Source organism: Microplitis mediator, chromosome 7 (genome assembly GCF_029852145.1).
Source record: "Microplitis mediator isolate UGA2020A chromosome 7, iyMicMedi2.1, whole genome shotgun sequence".
Taxonomy (NCBI): Eukaryota; Metazoa; Arthropoda; class Insecta; order Hymenoptera; family Braconidae; genus Microplitis; species Microplitis mediator.
Genome location: NC_079975.1, coordinates 16784378 through 16802035, shown reverse-complemented (window position 1 = coordinate 16802035; position 17658 = coordinate 16784378). Strand labels below are relative to the sequence as shown.

Below are 17658 nucleotides of genomic sequence, written 5' to 3'. Positions count from 1 at the left end.
AAAAGTCCAAAGTTGACAGAAATTCGACGAAAAATTCAAGGAAACTTTTGTAAAGTAAACTTTTGTTAAAGCAAACTGTGCCATTAGGGAATCTACTGCCGTCATCTGAATGTAATTTGACAAAAGAACTTGCCGTCAATTTGAAGTGAAACTTTCAATCAACTTAACGTCATTGTCTGACAGTAACATTTGTAGTCAAAGTGAATAAAAAGTTACAGACAATTTACTGTCAACTTACAGGTAACTGTTTGCTCTCCAACACTCTCCCTTAAGGGTGGGCCGCACCTAACGGAATCCTGAATTTAAGAATTCTAATTACTTTTTGAATATTTATGGGACTCGGATGATGAAAATCTTCCGAGGAAGTTCGTCTTCTGCTTTTAGTCGGAAGCTAATAAAATTGCTGTTATGATAATTATTTAATAAATAATTAGAATTCTTAAATTCAGGACTTCGATAGGTGCGGCCCAGCCTTAAGTTGACTTCAGAATACGGCAGTAGCTTGTAGTTAACTTGTGGATAAGGTTGTTATGTCCTCAGTGGCCTCAGGTGCCTCCACCTGTTAATGAATTAATGAACTTGAGATCCATAAATAGGCGCGCATTTAAATTTCATTTGAAATTATATATTATCTTACAACACTTATTGCGTCTTATCAATATTTAGTCAATAATTTAAATAATAAATCGTCGTGGCACATACTTATTAAATTATGTATTTTTATTATAAGAAACTTTAAATAAATAGATAAATAAATCTTTATTTTGTATTCAGAGAAATATAAATACAGTTGAGTGGTCTTGGAACGTTTCCTGTCACCCGATACTTAAAACCTAAACAAAACACACGCATAAAAATCATGAATAGGCCCTTGTTCTATAGTTAACAGTAAATATGGTTATAAACAAATGCATACTCTATAAACAAATAAGAAAAAGATGTATTTAATAAATAAATGTTACTTATAAATGAAAACCATATCACAAGAACTCAACTACTATTGTTAATATACATACATATTAAATAAAGAGCGACTCGTATAATAAATAAATTAATAGAAATATAGCATTAGAATAATTATAATGGTGTTTCATGATAAATAATAATTTCAATCGTATTAAATAATTAAATATAGAATAATCATAGTGGAATACACCTCTGATAGTCTAGATTAATTAACTAAAAGATTGTATTCAAGTACAGGAAAATGAAATATAAATAATATAAGTAATAAGTAAAAGCATAGAACGGATAAGTAAAGAACGTAGATGTGCAAGCTCATATCTCGTACTTGTATTAGTAGGAAGTATAAATGCATAAGTATATAATTAGTAAAGACGTTGATATGTATAAGTACATATGTTGCATAAGTATGTGTGTGAGTATGAGAATGGTGGGAGAAGTCGAAGAGCGGAGAGTCAGAGATCTTTTCTGCCGTCTGATGCAACTTAACTTCTCTCCGAGAACTATTGACGAGCACAACTGTTATTACTGATCAAATCTTATCTACACTTTATAATAAAACTCAGTCTTCAGATAAAAGTTATTTTATCAATTACATCTATCCTTATCCATAATTTCATTATTTCATTAAATAATAATCATAATCATCATCATCATCATAGTCAACAATAAATTTATCACTGTTTTCAAATTCAAAATTGGTCCCGCGTGACAACGAACTGCCCACTGTCCAGGAGGTGGCGTCAGCTCCGATCCTAGTAACCTCCCAGGACATAACAAGGTGGCTATCAGGGTAAACTTTTGCTAAAGCAAACTGTGCTATTAGGGAAGGTACTTTAGTTTTGTGATGTTGTTATCCAGTATCAAGTCACATAACCTCAAATTTGTTTAGCGGATTAGTATTTATATCATTATATAGCGATAGTAATGAACAAATTAAAAATAAAATCCAAACAATGAGATTTTTTTCGTGAAAATAACCATTTTTTTCTTAATTGTAAGACCACGGAGTTTTGAAACGATGACTAGATTTTTAGATGTAAATTTCCATACGAACGTCTAGGATTTGTAATTAAAAGACTAGGGCGCCTGAAAGCTGTTATTTTTTTTCAGTTAACACACGATTCTTATACTTATTTTTATCATTAGTGAAAAGTGCGAGCCTTCTAGTCATCTAGCTTTTTATGGAAAAACACAATCTTCGAAAATTCTAATAAATAGAACTGTGTAGTGAAAGATTATTTATTAATTATTATAATCATGAATTCCAAAGAAAATATGGTTCCAGCAAATAAAAGTTCGATCAACGCCAAACCATATGGAAAAATAGTATTGACATTACAGAATTGCCTTTTGCCAGAAGAAAAACTTAATTCAACACCATCCCGATTAGACGGATTAGATGCGGAAACTGAAACTGATTTACGAATATTAGGATGTGAACTCATACAAACTGCTGGAATATTATTGAAATTACCTCAGGTTATTATTATTCTGTTCTTGTAAATTCTTCTAAATCGATTTTTTTTTCATCAAAACCACAGATAATCGTATAATGAAAATTATTTCAGGTCGCGATGGCTACCGGTCAAGTTATATTTCAAAGATTTTATTACAGCAAATCCCTAGTAAGGCATAATATGGAAACTACTGCTATGGGTTGTGTTTGTTTAGCGAGTAAAATTGAAGAGGCACCAAGAAGGATCAGAGACGTAATCAATGTTTTTAATCATATAAAACAAGTGTCAAGTCAGAAGTAAGTAAATAAAACGATATTGGCTTACATGTTAGCTTTTAAACTTTTAACCATAAGCTAAAAGGGCAGGTATACGACTCAACCATAAGTGACCCTACCAAAAATAAAACTCTACCCAATTGAAGTCAGCCGCATCATACCCACCTAGAAAATTCCCGCTCCAATAAAATATCTACCATCTCAAAATCTCTACCAATGAAAAATTCTACCATGATATAATCACTACCAGAAAAAAAACACTACCAAGTTGCATTTATGAATAAACTCTACCGTTTGAAATCCCTACCATCAACTTTAGAATGTATATTTTATAGACAATAAATTTATTTTTAATTAATTGGGAATATTTAGGAATATGACTATATTATTTACGACTAATTAATTAATGAGTAATTAGCATTTGGGATTTAAAAACTAAAACAATTCATAACTTTCTTCCCAAATAGTTTACTATTAGCTAACAAAAAAGTCGTGTTAATTATATTTTCTAACATGCGCACTAAACGCTCAAACAATATTAAATAATTACCCATTAATTAATTAGTGCTGAATAATAAAATTATATTCCCAAATCTTCTCAATTAATTAAAAATGAATTTATTGTCTGTAAAATATACATTCTAAAGTTGATGGTAGGGATTTCAAACGGTAGAGTTTATTCATAAATGCAACTTCGTAGTGTTTTTTTTTTCTGGTAGTGAATATATCATGGTAGATTTTTTCATTGGTAGAGATTTTATTGGAGAGGAAATTTTCTAGGTAGGTATCATGCGGCTGACTTCAATTGGGTAGAGTTTGATTTTTGGTAGGGCCACTTATGGCTGAGTCGTATACCTGCCAGCTAAAAGCAATTAACAGTATGACATTTTTCTAATTGTACTGCTCTTGTACTTTACATCAGACTCATTGTATTCTAAGAAATATTTATTCATTATTTTAAGAGTTGTCATTTTTTTCTCTTTTGCACTCAAGTGAATGAACAGTACTATCGCTGTTGCACTTGCATAGTTAATGGAAACTTAGTCTGCGTTTTTTTCTTCATCAAATAAAATTTAATAAAAAAGTATAAACAGATTGCTGCACAGAAAGAAAAGATATCTTGAGCCAAAAATTAAATTTCTGCGAAATGTTTTTCTTGTACTAAGCAAAATTTCTTATTTGATTTTGAAGTAAAACATTCTTTGAATCGAAAAATTACATTTTTCATGAAAGACATTATTCTCTTAATCCAAACAAACTAATCCCTTAAGCCGAAAGAAGACTCTTGAAGCAATTTATTTCTCTATTTGAAAATGTTTTTTTTTCGACTCGAAAAATTTTTTTCATGGCTAGATATTTTTCTTATCGAATTAAAAGAAAAATTCTCTAATCAAGAGAAAGCAAGTTTTGGAACTGAGTTAAAAATTTCATGGACCACGAAATTTTTTTCTTGATTAGACATTTGTATTTTTGACTGAAAAATTTTTTTTCTTGGTTCGGCGTAATTTTTTCTTAACTTAAGAAATTTAATTTAATTAATTTATTTATTTATTTAAAGTCGCATCAACCTCCAGGGTCCTTAGCGACTACTGAGAACAAGACAATTTGGTTTTACATATTTAAATCATTGAACTTATAATATCTATCACACTTACACTAACTAAACTTTACCACATTCTGTACATACACACAGATTATTCTTATTTTTTTTTTTTCTTTTTTTTTCACAATATACTTTTACATATATACAAATCTTTTTTAATTTTTACACAATTAATTTTAAATCGTTTAACAAATTTTTTAACACATTGATATATTTCTTGTCTTTTAGGGTATCCCAGGAGTCACTTGGCCATTTTGCTTTTTCCTTTTTAACCTTTAATTTTAGGCACCCCGAGATTATATGATCAACTGTTGCTATATTATTACACTCGGGGCATAGTACTGGATCAGCTTTACTTATCAGATGACCGTGCGAAAACCAAGTATGCCCAATTCTGAGTCTCGTGAGGGTACATTGGTCTGACCTGTTCTTAATTTGTGGGGATATTTCCCATATGTTGTTGCGAATTCTGTGGAGTTTGGACGCTTGAGTTATCCATATACTATTCCATTTAGCACTGAAGTGTTTTTTGGTCACTTTTTTGAGATCATTTATTGGAGTAGGGAGTGCTGTAAGATCTACCCCATCAAGAGTTGCTTGTTTAGCATTAGAGTTAGCTATTTCATTACCACTGATTCCTTGGTGGGACGGGATCCATGCAATTGTGATATTTTTAGTTTTTGATAATTTTAGTAGCTTGTATTGACACTCAGTGATAACTTCGCTTGAATTTTGCGAGGACTTTAAGGCATCAATCGTAGACTTTGAATCAGTACAGATTATAAAATTTACTGCAGGAAGATTCTCAATCAAGGATAAGCTTTTGGAGATTACAGCTGCTTCACAAGTAAATATTGAGAAGACTGGATCCCATGGAGGAATGGGGTTGAGATGAGGCTTGTTTACTACAATATCACTAAATTTGGAATTTCTGATATAATGTTTTATAAATTTAAACAGTGGGGTTGGCCATGTGGAGTGGGTTATGTCCAGTTCGTTAGGTGTGAAATTCAGTAGCTTGGGGGCAATTAGCTTGATTTTTGGAATGAAGATCAGTGTGAGTTCAATTCTTCTGAGATTGAGAGGTATTTCATGTGCTTCTGTTAAAATGCTTGACCTTGGACTGGTTCTAAATGCCCCTAAGGCTATCCTGAGTGCTGAATTTTGTATAGTCAAGTTTTTTTAGTTGGCTGTTGGACGTCATGTTATATATTATTGATCCATAATCAAGTTTCAATCTTACAACTGCTTTATAAGTATTGAGTAGAACCTATGTATCAGCACCTCATTTATTAGAGCCTATAGCCTTTATAATTCCAAGTCTTCGTTGGCATTGTCCTTTGAGAGTGTCAATATGTTTGTTCCAGCTTAAAGATTTGTCGTGGATCATTTCCAGTATTTTGAGATTATGTACTTGTCTTAATATTGAACCATTGAGCGATAGATATGGACAAAAGGTATAGTATTTGGGGCTTTTGGAAAAAATCATATACTCCGTTTTATCTTCAGCAAATCTGAAACCTGTTTTATCACACCAGAATGTTAGCCTATTTAGAAATTCTTGAAGTGAATTACAAATATTATTAATATTTTTCCCTGAGCAGTAGATGGTAAGATCATCAGCGTAGAGAATGGCATGTGATGGTGTCGAGATGCAATATGTGATGTCATTTATGGCTATCAAAAATAGGGTCACACTGATAACAGAACCTTGTGGGATGCTGTTAGTTATAGATCTTGGGTTCGATATAACATCCTCCACTTTTACTTGGAGTAGTCTATCTTGTAGGAAGTTTATAATGAAGGCAAGCAGATGGTTATTTACTCCCAGTTTAATTAGTATCTCGACAATTCTCTTTCTCCAAATCATTTCATACGCTTTCTGAAGGTCGAGTTGTACTGCAATTACGTGTAGCTTGTTCTGAAAGGCTTCACTTATAAAATTTTGCAATTGTGCTAGATGTAGGTTGGTTGAATGGTGTTTACGGAATCCCTGTTGGGCTGGGGAAAACCACTTAATTTTTTCTAGGACCCAAACAAGCCTTTTATTAACTATTTTTTCCAATAGTTTACCCAGGTTACATAACATAGCGATAGGTCTATAGTTGAGCGGATTAGACTGATCTTTGCCTGGTTTAGGAACTGGAACCACTGTTGTTAGCTTCCAGAGACTCGGAAAAAGGTTATTTTCCCAAATATAATTATATACATTTAACAGGTATTTTAGACAGCTTTCGGGAAGCATTTTAATCAGTGACAGGGGGATCCCATCAGGACCTGGACATGAATTTCTGCTATTTTTGATGACTGCTTTTAATTCCTCCATTGAAAGTAGGCAGTTAGTGTCATTCATTAGATTTTCTTTAATTAGAGGTTCGTAGGGCTTGGGTTGGTACGCTTTTAACTCCTCAAGTTGTTTAAACACTATAAAGGACTGTGAGAAGTTATCATCACTTGAATTGTGTGCAAAGGTGTCCGCCAGAAGTTCAGATTTTGCTTATAGGGAAGAATGCGGCAGTTCTTGCTTATCCATTAAAACTGAAGACACTCTGGTTGGTGGTTTACCATTTATTTTATTTATTTTCTTCCAAATTTGATTCGTCGAGATTTTATGATTAATAGTGGATACAAAGTTTTGCCATGAGGCTCTTCTAGAAGTCTTTAAACATTTTCTCGCTATCGCTCTTTGCCGTTTAAACTCAATTTTCAGCTGTAGATTATCCTTATTTTTCTTATATCTGTTAAAAACCACTTTTTTGTCTGCTAGTGCTTTTTTAGCATCTTCCGAGCACCACTCGTAGGATTTTTTCTTGTCCTGTATAGTTTTTGGGATGCTTAAATCCGCTGCAGTGATGATAGCCATATTTAAATCTTCAATAGTATCGTCAATTGTCACTTATAAGGTTGGAGATTTGAGGAGATTAAATTTCTGCTCAACTATTTTTTTATATTTGGTCCAATCTGCTTTGCTCATAATCCATCTTTCAAGTCTCTGTGTCTTGCTCTGTCGTAGATTTTCCTCGTATGTAATGTGGATCGGATAATGATCACTGTCATAGAGGTCCTCATCAACATACTATATAAGGCTTTGTGCGATATGTGGATTTGATTGAGTAAGATCAATGCTACTTTCCGATCCTGAAGAGATGCAAAAGTGAGTCGGGACTTCATTATTGAGCGTAATTAAATTATTACAATCCATCCAATCCTCAATGATCCTAGCTCTAAAAGAATCTGTGAATTTAGAACCCTACAGGGTATTGTGACTATTAAAATCCCCCATAAATATAACTGGATTGCTAATTTGAGACGATATATCATTCAGTTCAGTAGCTTTTAACTTATGGTTGTTGGGAATGTACACGATACATATCGTTATTTCGTGGGGTATTTTAATTTTAACTGTAATAATTTCTAGATTAGAATTGATGTGAACTTGTTGAGCAGGAATATGTGATTTTACACATATCATAACTCCCCCGCTAGCATGAGAGGCATTCTCTCTATTCTTATTAAAGCAATTAAAACCTCTCATACTGAACATCGTGTTATTTTTTAAGTGAGTTTCTTGCAGACAAAGTATATCAGGGTTGTTTTTTTCTAGGGGTGTGCGAATCTTGTTCGAATCGAATCGAGTCGAATAGTTAGATTCGATTCGATATTCGAGTCGAATATCGAATAGTTCGAAAGATTCGAATAGTTCGAAAGGTTCGAATAGTTCAAAAGGTTCGAATAGTTCGAAAGGTTCGAATAGTTTGAAAGGTTCGAATAGTTCGAAAGGTTCGAATAGCTCGAAAGGTTCGAATAGTTCGAAAGGTTCGAATAGTTCGAAAGGTTCGAATAGTTCGAGAGGTTCGAATAGTTCGAGAGGTTCGAATAGTTCGAAAGATTTGAATAGTTTCGAAACTTTACCGAATCTTCGGTAAATAGGGGAGCCTGGGGCACGAATGCCTCCCTCATGCGGGGTAAACGGGACCAATCGAAAAAAAATTTTTTTTTCGTTTTCCGTCAAGTTAATTGTTTTTTTAGTGGTCCATTTTACCCCACATATCACATATTGGCCTAAAATATGGTAAAAACATTATAGAGGTCATAACTTGACGGAAAATAAAAAAAATTTTTTACCTAATTTTTGAGGGGGGCATTCGTGTCCCAGGTCCCCTATTTACCGAAGATTCGGTAAAGTTTCGAAACTATTCAAATCTTTCGAACTATTCGAACTATTCGAACCTTTCGAACTATTCGAACCTCTCGAACTATTCGAACCTCTCGAACTATTCGAACCTTTCGAACTATTCGAACCTTTCGAACTATTCGAACCTCTCGAACTATTCGAACCTCTCGAACTATTCTAACCTCTCGAACTATTCGAACCTTTCGAACTATTCGAACATTTCGAATCTTCGAGGCGAATCTCGAATCGAATTGTTCGATTCGATTCGCCTCGAATAATTCGAAGTTTCGAGTATTCGCACACCCCTATTTTTTTCATTTAAGATTTTCAGGAATTCTAGTCTCTTGTTCAAACCATTTAGGTTCCATTGAATGATGTGCACATTATTCTTTTATATGGTGGAGTAATGTGTAATGGAGAAGAACATATATATGAGTAATAAATTGATTGAGAGAGATGTCCTTGTCAGTTAATTTTTAATGGTTCAATTCTTTTTCAGTATCCGTATTTTCTGAGTCGGTGATAGGCTTATCAGATGTCCAGGATAAATCAGGATTGCTCGAGTAAACTATTCCAAACTCCTTTTTTATTTTGTTTCTGAGTTTAGAAAATTTAATTTTCATTCCTCTTGTTGTGAGAAAAGGGTACAACTCAGTCAATTGTTTGACCATTTCACTCAGGTTAACATTCAGCTCTTCTATAATATTCTTAATAATTTTTTGCCCTGAACTTTTGTTTAACAAGTTTTGAAGTTGATTGGGGTTACAGGTATATTTCATTGCGTTAGTGTTAATCTCTTCAAGGACTGTTGGCGGTAGCACTGAGGTCCCTTGTTGTGGATCCTTGGTGGACTGAGATCAATTTTTTGTTTTTTGTGGGATTGTGATAGATTTTTAGGTATTTTGAATTCCTTGTTTTCCGGTCGACTGTAGGTTATTTGAAATGATGATGTTGAAGATGAGTCCGAAGGAAGAGATCTTTTTTTTATTGTTGTTGTGTCCATGGGAACATAGTCAGATAACATTGTTGGTTTTTTTATATGATGGTCAATGTTGTCCTTGGATAAAACAGAATTGGTTAAAGATTCTTCTCTATGGAGCTCAGCTTATCCACTTGTTGTTACTGCTTTATTTTTGTCCATGTCAAGAGAAGAGGAACCGCTATTAGGGCATACTTTCGCAATATGTCCATCTTGTTGACAGACAAAGCATTTAATTGAGTCACATGAGAAATGAATAGTATATACTGTGTCATCAAATTGAATTTTTATAATCTCTGGAATTTTGTTGGCGTCATCAGGGTTTAGATATACTTGTCTTCTAAAGCTTTTGATATGTGAATGACCTGGCTCATTTGAATTTACTCTAAGACAGGTAATTGTCGATGTAGGTACAATGTTCTCTTTTTCTAATGCCTCAAGGATGTGGCTATGTGGGATTATCGGTGGGACATTAGATAGTATGATCCTCTTATTTATATTTACCAAAGGTCTAATGTTGAGTTCTCTTGATCCTATTTTAATGCTTTTACATTCATGAACTAATTTATCAGCAATTTCTTTAGACGCAAGGTATGCACTGATTCTATTTTTTGATATTTTCGATATGTACCTTATACTTTTTGCGGTGACTTTAAGAGCTATAGCATTGATGTACTCTTTGATCGATATATCTTCAATTGCATCAACTATTATGGCACATTCTTTAGTCGGGAAGGTTTCATTTCTCGTTGCATCTGCATAACCTATAGGCACTGAGACAGACGCCATCCTGGTCACTGCTTATCTTTCTGTAGTCAGAAAGATAACACTCCCACCTCCACCTGCCAAAGGATTACTCCTTGGCACTTTTTTTCTAATTTTTTTGAAACACTTAATTTAGCACGACAATTCACTAATAAGCACTTAAGAAATTCTAAGCTGATTGTATACCACTCATGCACTATTGTAAGAATAAACTCGTAGCGTATAAGGGAGAGCTTCATACACGACCTTACCGTTAGGCCGTCCGAAAACGAATGTTAAGAAATTTATTTTTTGGCCTAAGATAATTTTTTGTTGACTTGAGAAAAACTATTTTATGTACAGAAAAAGAATTATCGAACCAAGGAATAGATTTCTTTCGCCGAGATTAAAATTATTGGAAAACAAGAACTAACTTTCTTGGTCCAAGGTGAGCAAAAGAGTTTATCGTGTTAAAATCGTTATTGTTTTTTTTTTTTTTTAAATCAAAACAATTATTTTTTTATGTTCCTGAAGATCGGAACATTTTTTCGCGCAACGTTAAAAAGAATTGGAAAGTAAAAAATCTACTAGATGAATAGATTTCTGAAATGTATCGTAGGTATCTTAGCGAAATACTGATCGCATAATATACAATATAGTACAAAAATAAATTAATTTTTTGTAGAAAAAAAATCACGAAATTATTACATTAATTCATCTTTATTATTTTTAATGACGCAATTTAATTATTCAAATTTAACTTATTTAAAATAAAAATGGGAACTAAGTATCCACTTACTGTGCTAGTGCAACAAAGAGAGAGTAGTTCTCAATCCTTGGGGCACGAAAGAAAGAGCACCTGTAATTGGATCCAAGACAAAACTTTCTTGTCTTGAGATCCGAGTAACCTTGGTTTGAGATTTTTCAGATGATCGATCAGAGAAAATGCTACACAGAAAAAACAGTTAACTTGATTCAAAATAGTAGTTTATCTATCGAGTGCGATCGTGTTTAAGACGCGAGTGTGAAGATTGGTGCCCGAGCCGAAGGCGAGGGTACCAACACACGAGCGTCTTAGACTCGATTGTACTAGATAAATACATTAGTTTTTGTGACAGATATTTGAAATTTACTACATTTAGTGCCTATAAATGGCAGGTTATAAATCCGCGTTTATTTATTTGGTAAGATTGTTTTGAGTATTTATTGAAAATTAGAGAGAAGTCGGTAAGTGGACGAATTAAAATGATGATAAATTTTGTCACAAGATGGCTCGTTAAGTTACTTCGATATTTTTTGGTCGTTTGCTATCGCACATGTAACCAAAAAATATTTTTTGATCCGATGATGACGTCACTATTAGAACGATTAGGTATCTTTTTTACCAGCTGTATCTTATCTAATATTTTTAGCTGCCGGCTATAGGCACTAAATGTCGTAGATTTCAAGTGTCTGTCACAAAAACTTTCTTTTGGTTTAAGATAGTAAATTCTATTGCTCCAAAAAATAAATTGCTTAAGTGAAAATAAAAGTTGCTTGGGCCAAGAAAAAAATTTCTTGCTCCAAAAGCTTGTTTCTTTAATAAAAATGAAAAATTTTCTAAGTCAGAAATGTTTTCTCTCTTCGAAAGGTTGACGTGTCGATTCTTTTATTTTTTTTTTATCTGAAACGTATTTTTTTGTTCTTTTATTTCGAAAAAAAATTATTCAAGTAACCATTAATAGTAAATATTAAGGTCATGATGTACTATAGGATATACTATAGGACAATCCAAAAAGGTACTTGTCACTCTGTCAGATGACAGAGGAGTACTTAAACAAAATCGTATTGAAATTTGAAATATAATAATTCTAGAATATCTTTCTTACTAGGGAGAATGAAAGTGGCTGAGCGCGATCTCTTAGCGAGCAACGAACTACTCCCGCTGCTGCTGCTCAGCACCGGTGACTCTCCCCTTCTCCAAATCGATTTTTTCTCCCAAGAAATTTTTTCTCTTGGCTTAAGCAACTTTTGTTTTCTTGGTCGGAGCATACGAAAATACTTGCGTGAAAAGCATAGTACTTGTTCCGAGAAATTTTATTTTCTTTAAACAAAAAAAATGCAATATTTCTACAAAAAAATAATGTATCTTGCTTCAAAGAAAATATCTCTTACTCTAAGTAATGTAAACTCTTAAAACAAGTGAAAATTTTTTGGATTTAAGCGTACAAATATGTTGACATGAGAAAAAAAAATTTTGATTTAAGATAAAAATTTGACGATAATTGTTAACTTAGTGCAATAAATTTTTATTTTCCGAATCGATCAACAGAAATTTCTTGAATCAAGAATATTTTTCTTGATTCAAATTAACTGTTTTTTCTGTGTACTCGAATTTTTTGAACCAGCTACTTTATTTTTACTTCAAGTTGGTAAACGTATATTGTTTTAAAACATCATAATTCATTCATTTAGAGTATAATTTCCTTAAACTTAACATTATTATTTCTTGGCTTAATTAAGGATATTCTCAGATAGTGTCCCTCATTTTTTGAAAATTTTCAATGACACTTTCAATTGTCATAAGCGTATCAAAATTTTATCAAAAAAAAAAAAAAAATTGAAGCATTAATTGAAAAAAGGACAACGTAATAGTAATTTTGCCGAGATATAGAATTTGGAAAAAATTACTTACAACTTTATCAATTAGGAGGTAAACAGAATTTGTTGAATGAATTTAAGTCTAAAAAATTTGAAAATTCGAATTATAAAATTGACATGAAGATTTTACTGGAATTTAATTAACAAATTTCGTTTAACTCCCAATTGATATTAACTGCAAGTATTTTTTTTTAAATCTACACATATCGGCGAAATTGCTACTTCGCTGTCTTTTTTTCAATTAGTGCTTTAATTTTTTTGAATTTATTGATAAAATGTTGATACGCTTATGACAGTTGAAAGTCATTAGAAATTTTTAAAAAGTGGGGGGCACTGTCTGAGGATCGCCTTAAGTAAGTAATATACATAAGTTAAGAAAAATGTTTATCATACCAAGAAATACAAATTTTTAAAACAAATAATTCTACTATTAGACCAAGTGTAAAAGATGTATTGGCTTAAGAATTTATTTCTTCATTCAAGATTTAAAATTCAAGAAATTATTTTACTTCGTTCAAGAGATTTCCGGTTTTCATTCCACCCACTGAAAAGTTTCTTGGATCAAGTAAAAATCTCGAGTCAAATAATTTGTTTTCTGAGTAGATTATAAAATATTTAATCGAGTCTTGAGCTTTATTTTGCGTTTAGAGATTTTATTTAAAAAAAAAAGTTTGGACAAGAATAATTGAACATTCGTTTTAATTATTTGTTTATCTAGGCCGATTCAGCCGGTAATACTGGACCAAAACTACGTAGCTCTAAAAAATCAAGTTATTAAATCTGAACGACGAGTTTTGAAAGAATTAGGTTTTTGTGTTCACGTAAAACATCCACATAAGATCATTGTGATGTATTTACAAGTATTGGGCTATGAAAAAAATCGATCTCTTATGCAGCAATGTTGGAATTACATGAATGATTCACTACGTTCAGATGTATTTTTGCGTCATCAACCAGAAACAGTTGCTTGTGCCTGTGTTTACTTAGGCGCCCGACAGCTTCAGCTTCCGTTGCCTACACAGCCACCTTGGTTTGCTCTATTTAAAGTTAATGAATCAGCAATTAGAGATGTTTGTCGACGTATACTGAGGCTCTACACTCGACCACGTATACGTTCAGAGCAACTGGAAAAAAAAGTTGAAGAATTACGGCGACAATATGAAGAAGCTCGATCTAAAGCTCGTGGTGATGTTGAAGGACATACACCTAGTCCACCTCTTCCTAAACACCACAATGCTTGGGGTGGATTTATTAGTCGAAGTGGAACACATGCAGTTCCGGAAAGAGTTAAATCTCCAAGGTATTATTGATTTTTTTTCCAGTTTTATTTAGTGATATTTATCACTACTTATTTCAATAATAATTATGTATTTTTTCCAGGCGTTTAAAATCAGCAAATAATGCTTCATCATCTATCCAACGAAGTGAAATAACGAAACATAATAAACGAAAAAAGCATTCGAGTAGAAGCAGATCCCGAAGCCATAGTCGTGGCCGTACCCGTAAAACAAAAAAAACACAACGTCATAGGACTGGCAGTCATAAGTCTCGTAGCAGATATAGATCGCGTAGCTAATTTTTACTTTATCATTTGGGTTATAAACAATAAGTCATAGATTGTTATTGCAGTTAAAATAAGTAGCGTACATTTTAATAGTGATAAAATTAATTATAACTGTAAAAACTGTATGAATTGCTACATTTTATAAAAATTACAAATGTAATTGATTTTTATTCAAGCAATAATATTTATCACATTGAACACAAAATTTGAAAAAAAAAAAAATAATAATAATAATAATCAGTAACTTGAGAAGAATTTTTTAGTTGTTTATCGAAACATGGCGCAATGTGAAAGACATTCTCCCAAAGCTGCCCCCACTTTTTTCAAAATCAGTAACGCTGTCTAGAGTCGGAATCCAGAACCAAAATAATGAAAATTTAATTTAATCATTGAAATAATAAAAACTCTATACTTCAAGGCAAATTAGATTCAACTAGATGCTAAGAAGAATCATATCAAATGAGAATTGAACTAATGTAGGTTAAACACGGGACAAAACATAATATTAATGTTTTTTTTAAACAAATAAAACGACAATAGAATAATTTATTAGTTTAATTAATATTTTACAATTTTTTATTTATAAAAATGGCTTTTAAATTAATTGCTAAATTTTTTTTCTGTGATATTTTATTTTGGTAGAAGAAAATTAATAAATTCGTGTTTTCGGGAAGCAAGCAGTTCCGTTTAGAACTTATGATATTTCCGACTGTGGAATAAACCCTTTCAGAGGGTGTGCTTGATGCTGGAACAGCTAAAAATTTTCTCGACAGTCTAGCCAGTAGAAGAAACTCATGGCGTTTCGAATGTCACCAATGAAGGCGATTATCATTATGATGAATATTTGGCTCCATTTTGAAGCTATTGATTTTTCTTTCATATACATCATTCTGGTGATTTGAATTATCGCTTTCAAAGCTTACCATTCTCTCAAAACTTTGAGATATGGCTACCTTTTAGAGATTATAGTCAACGGAAATTTTGAAGAGACATCAGTAGTTGCCAATAAAAACAAAAGAGAAAAGGACTTAGATTATCTTTTCAATTGTGAGGTAGCCATATTTCGAAGTTTTGAGAGAATGGTAAGCTTTGTAAGCGATAATTCAAATCACCAGAATGATGTATATGAAAGAATAATCAATAGCTTCAAAATGGAGCCAAATATTCCTCATAATGATAATCGCCTTCATTGGTGACATTCGAAACGCCATGAGTTTCTTCTACTGGCTAGACTGTCGAGAAAATTTTTAGCTGTTCCAGCATCAAGCACACCCTCTGAAAGGGTTTATTCCACAGTCGGAAATATCATAAGTTCTAAACGGAACTGTTTGCTTCCCGAAAACACAAATTTATTAATTTTCTTCTACCAAAATAGAGACATCACAGAAAAAAAATTTAGCAATTAATTTAAAAGCCATTTTTATAAATAAAAAATTGTAAAATATTAATTAAACTAATAAATTATTCTATTGTCGTTTTATTTGTTTAAAAAAAACATTAATATTATTTTTTGAGCCTGTCTGTTAATAAAAAATCATTAAATAGCTTAAAAAAAAATTAGCCGTTTACCCGGTTAGCTGTTGGCTGAGCTAAGCTAGATTAAACGGTTAATCCGCCAGCTAATTAGCTAAGCTAATTTAGTTAACCGGTTAAATTAGCCAAGCTGATCGGTTAGTTAGCTAATCAACTTAACTAACTTTTTTAGCCGGCTTAACCGGCTAAATTGTACAGCCCTAGTAAAAATGCAGATAAAGATTCTTTGAGAAATTTGATTCTCTACAAAAAAGGTTCTCTTAGTTGAGTGGCTCAAGTTCTTCGTTCATGTGAAATAGCGTTTATATTAATTTTGTAAACAAAATATTTGTCAAAAACGTTTCCGACGCTTATCAAATTTAACCTTTCTTATTTTTATGAATGGCTTGAATGAATAAAAAGAAAATTATTTACTGATTTAAAATTAAAATTTGAAGGCATTTGATTGAATTTTTAAAAAAATATTATATATATAAAGTTAATTAACTCTCTGTATCACGTGAACGAATAACTTGAGCCACTTAACTGAGAGGACCTTTTTTGTAGAGAATCAAATTTCCTAAAAGCTCGTTATCTACATTTTTACAGTAAATTTCGTTATTTAGTCAATATCAACTAAAAATCCAAATTATTATTAAAAAAATGATTTTCAGAACCAATACAGAAAAAAACAATCAGAATCTTATTAAAATTACTATGGAGATTTTTGCAGAGTATTAAATTACCTACAAAATGCCGCAAACGGCAACCCGATTGAAGTGCAGCTGAACTATAGAGAATTTTAAAAAAATCCTAACTTTCCTATGTATTTTAAATGGGAAAAATTCAAAATCAAATGTAAAGTACGGGAAATTAAAATTAAGAGCTGATTTTTTCAGAGAATTTTTTTTTTATGTCTACAACAATATTTTTGAAATGGGAGTGGAAAAATAAGTCGTTCTAAACAGACCACCCTAGTCAACATATTTATAAATGTACGTATCATTACTTACATGTTACAAGTCATACAACACTCTACAGATATCTCTCACTCGAATTTAATTTACAAAATTATGGAATAATTATTGACTTAAAAAATCTAAATCATTGAAGTACTTATCTTGATTTCTCGAGTGGAGACAAATACTCGATTTTCTATGCATGGAAATAATCTTTCTACAGATCATGATCAAAAATTTAATTTTTAGTTTCGTGTTCAACCTACATTAGTTTAACTTTCATTTTATATAATTATCTTTAGCATCTAGTTGAACAAAATTTGCCTTGGAACATAGAGTTTATATTTTTTCCGACGATTAACTTAAATTTTTATTGTATTAGTTGTAGATTCCGACGCTAGACAGCGTTACTGATTTTGAAAAAAAAAAAAAAAAAAAATAATAATAATAATAATAATAATACAGACAGCTTTGGGAGAGTACCCTTAATTTTTATGGTTTATTTTATTTTTCCCATTTAATTCAGAAGTTCGAAATATCACATGCGAGATGATTAATTTTCTTACAGTCGAATTTATATACATATAAACAAACTATTTTTACAGAAACACTTTCAACTACCAGCATTATTGTAAGACTGTCGACCAGCTAACTCTAATAAGTAACGATCAGGATGATCCAACCAATCATTAGGGCTTAACTTGACAACTCTTTGTTTTTCAGCTTCTTGTAATTGCCATTTTTTAACTTCTAATTGTCGTTCTCTAAAAATAAATAACAATAGT

At 31.9% G+C, this 17658-nt stretch overlaps 2 protein-coding genes across 2 annotated transcripts in view; one reads left to right on the top strand and one right to left on the bottom strand.

The window, feature by feature from the left end:
* The first annotated feature begins 1804 nt into the window (after positions 1 to 1804).
* On the top strand, positions 1805 to 17315 carry LOC130670882 (cyclin-L1). Its single transcript, XM_057474488.1, has 4 exons — positions 1805 to 2445; positions 2535 to 2719; positions 13557 to 14138; positions 14219 to 17315. The coding sequence occupies exons 1-4, from the start codon at positions 2224 to 2226 to the stop codon at positions 14412 to 14414; spliced, it is 1185 nt and encodes a 394-aa protein (XP_057330471.1). The 5' UTR covers positions 1805 to 2223; the 3' UTR covers positions 14415 to 17315.
* The window catches only part of LOC130670881 (uncharacterized), a 47648-nt gene continuing 44517 nt past the window's right edge, over positions 14528 to 17658 (bottom strand). Inside the window, exon 5 of the mRNA XM_057474487.1 lies at positions 14528 to 17637. Coding sequence (XP_057330470.1) covers positions 17487 to 17637 — 151 coding nt within the window. The 3' untranslated portion in view covers positions 14528 to 17486. The remainder of the gene's footprint in view (positions 17638 to 17658) is intronic.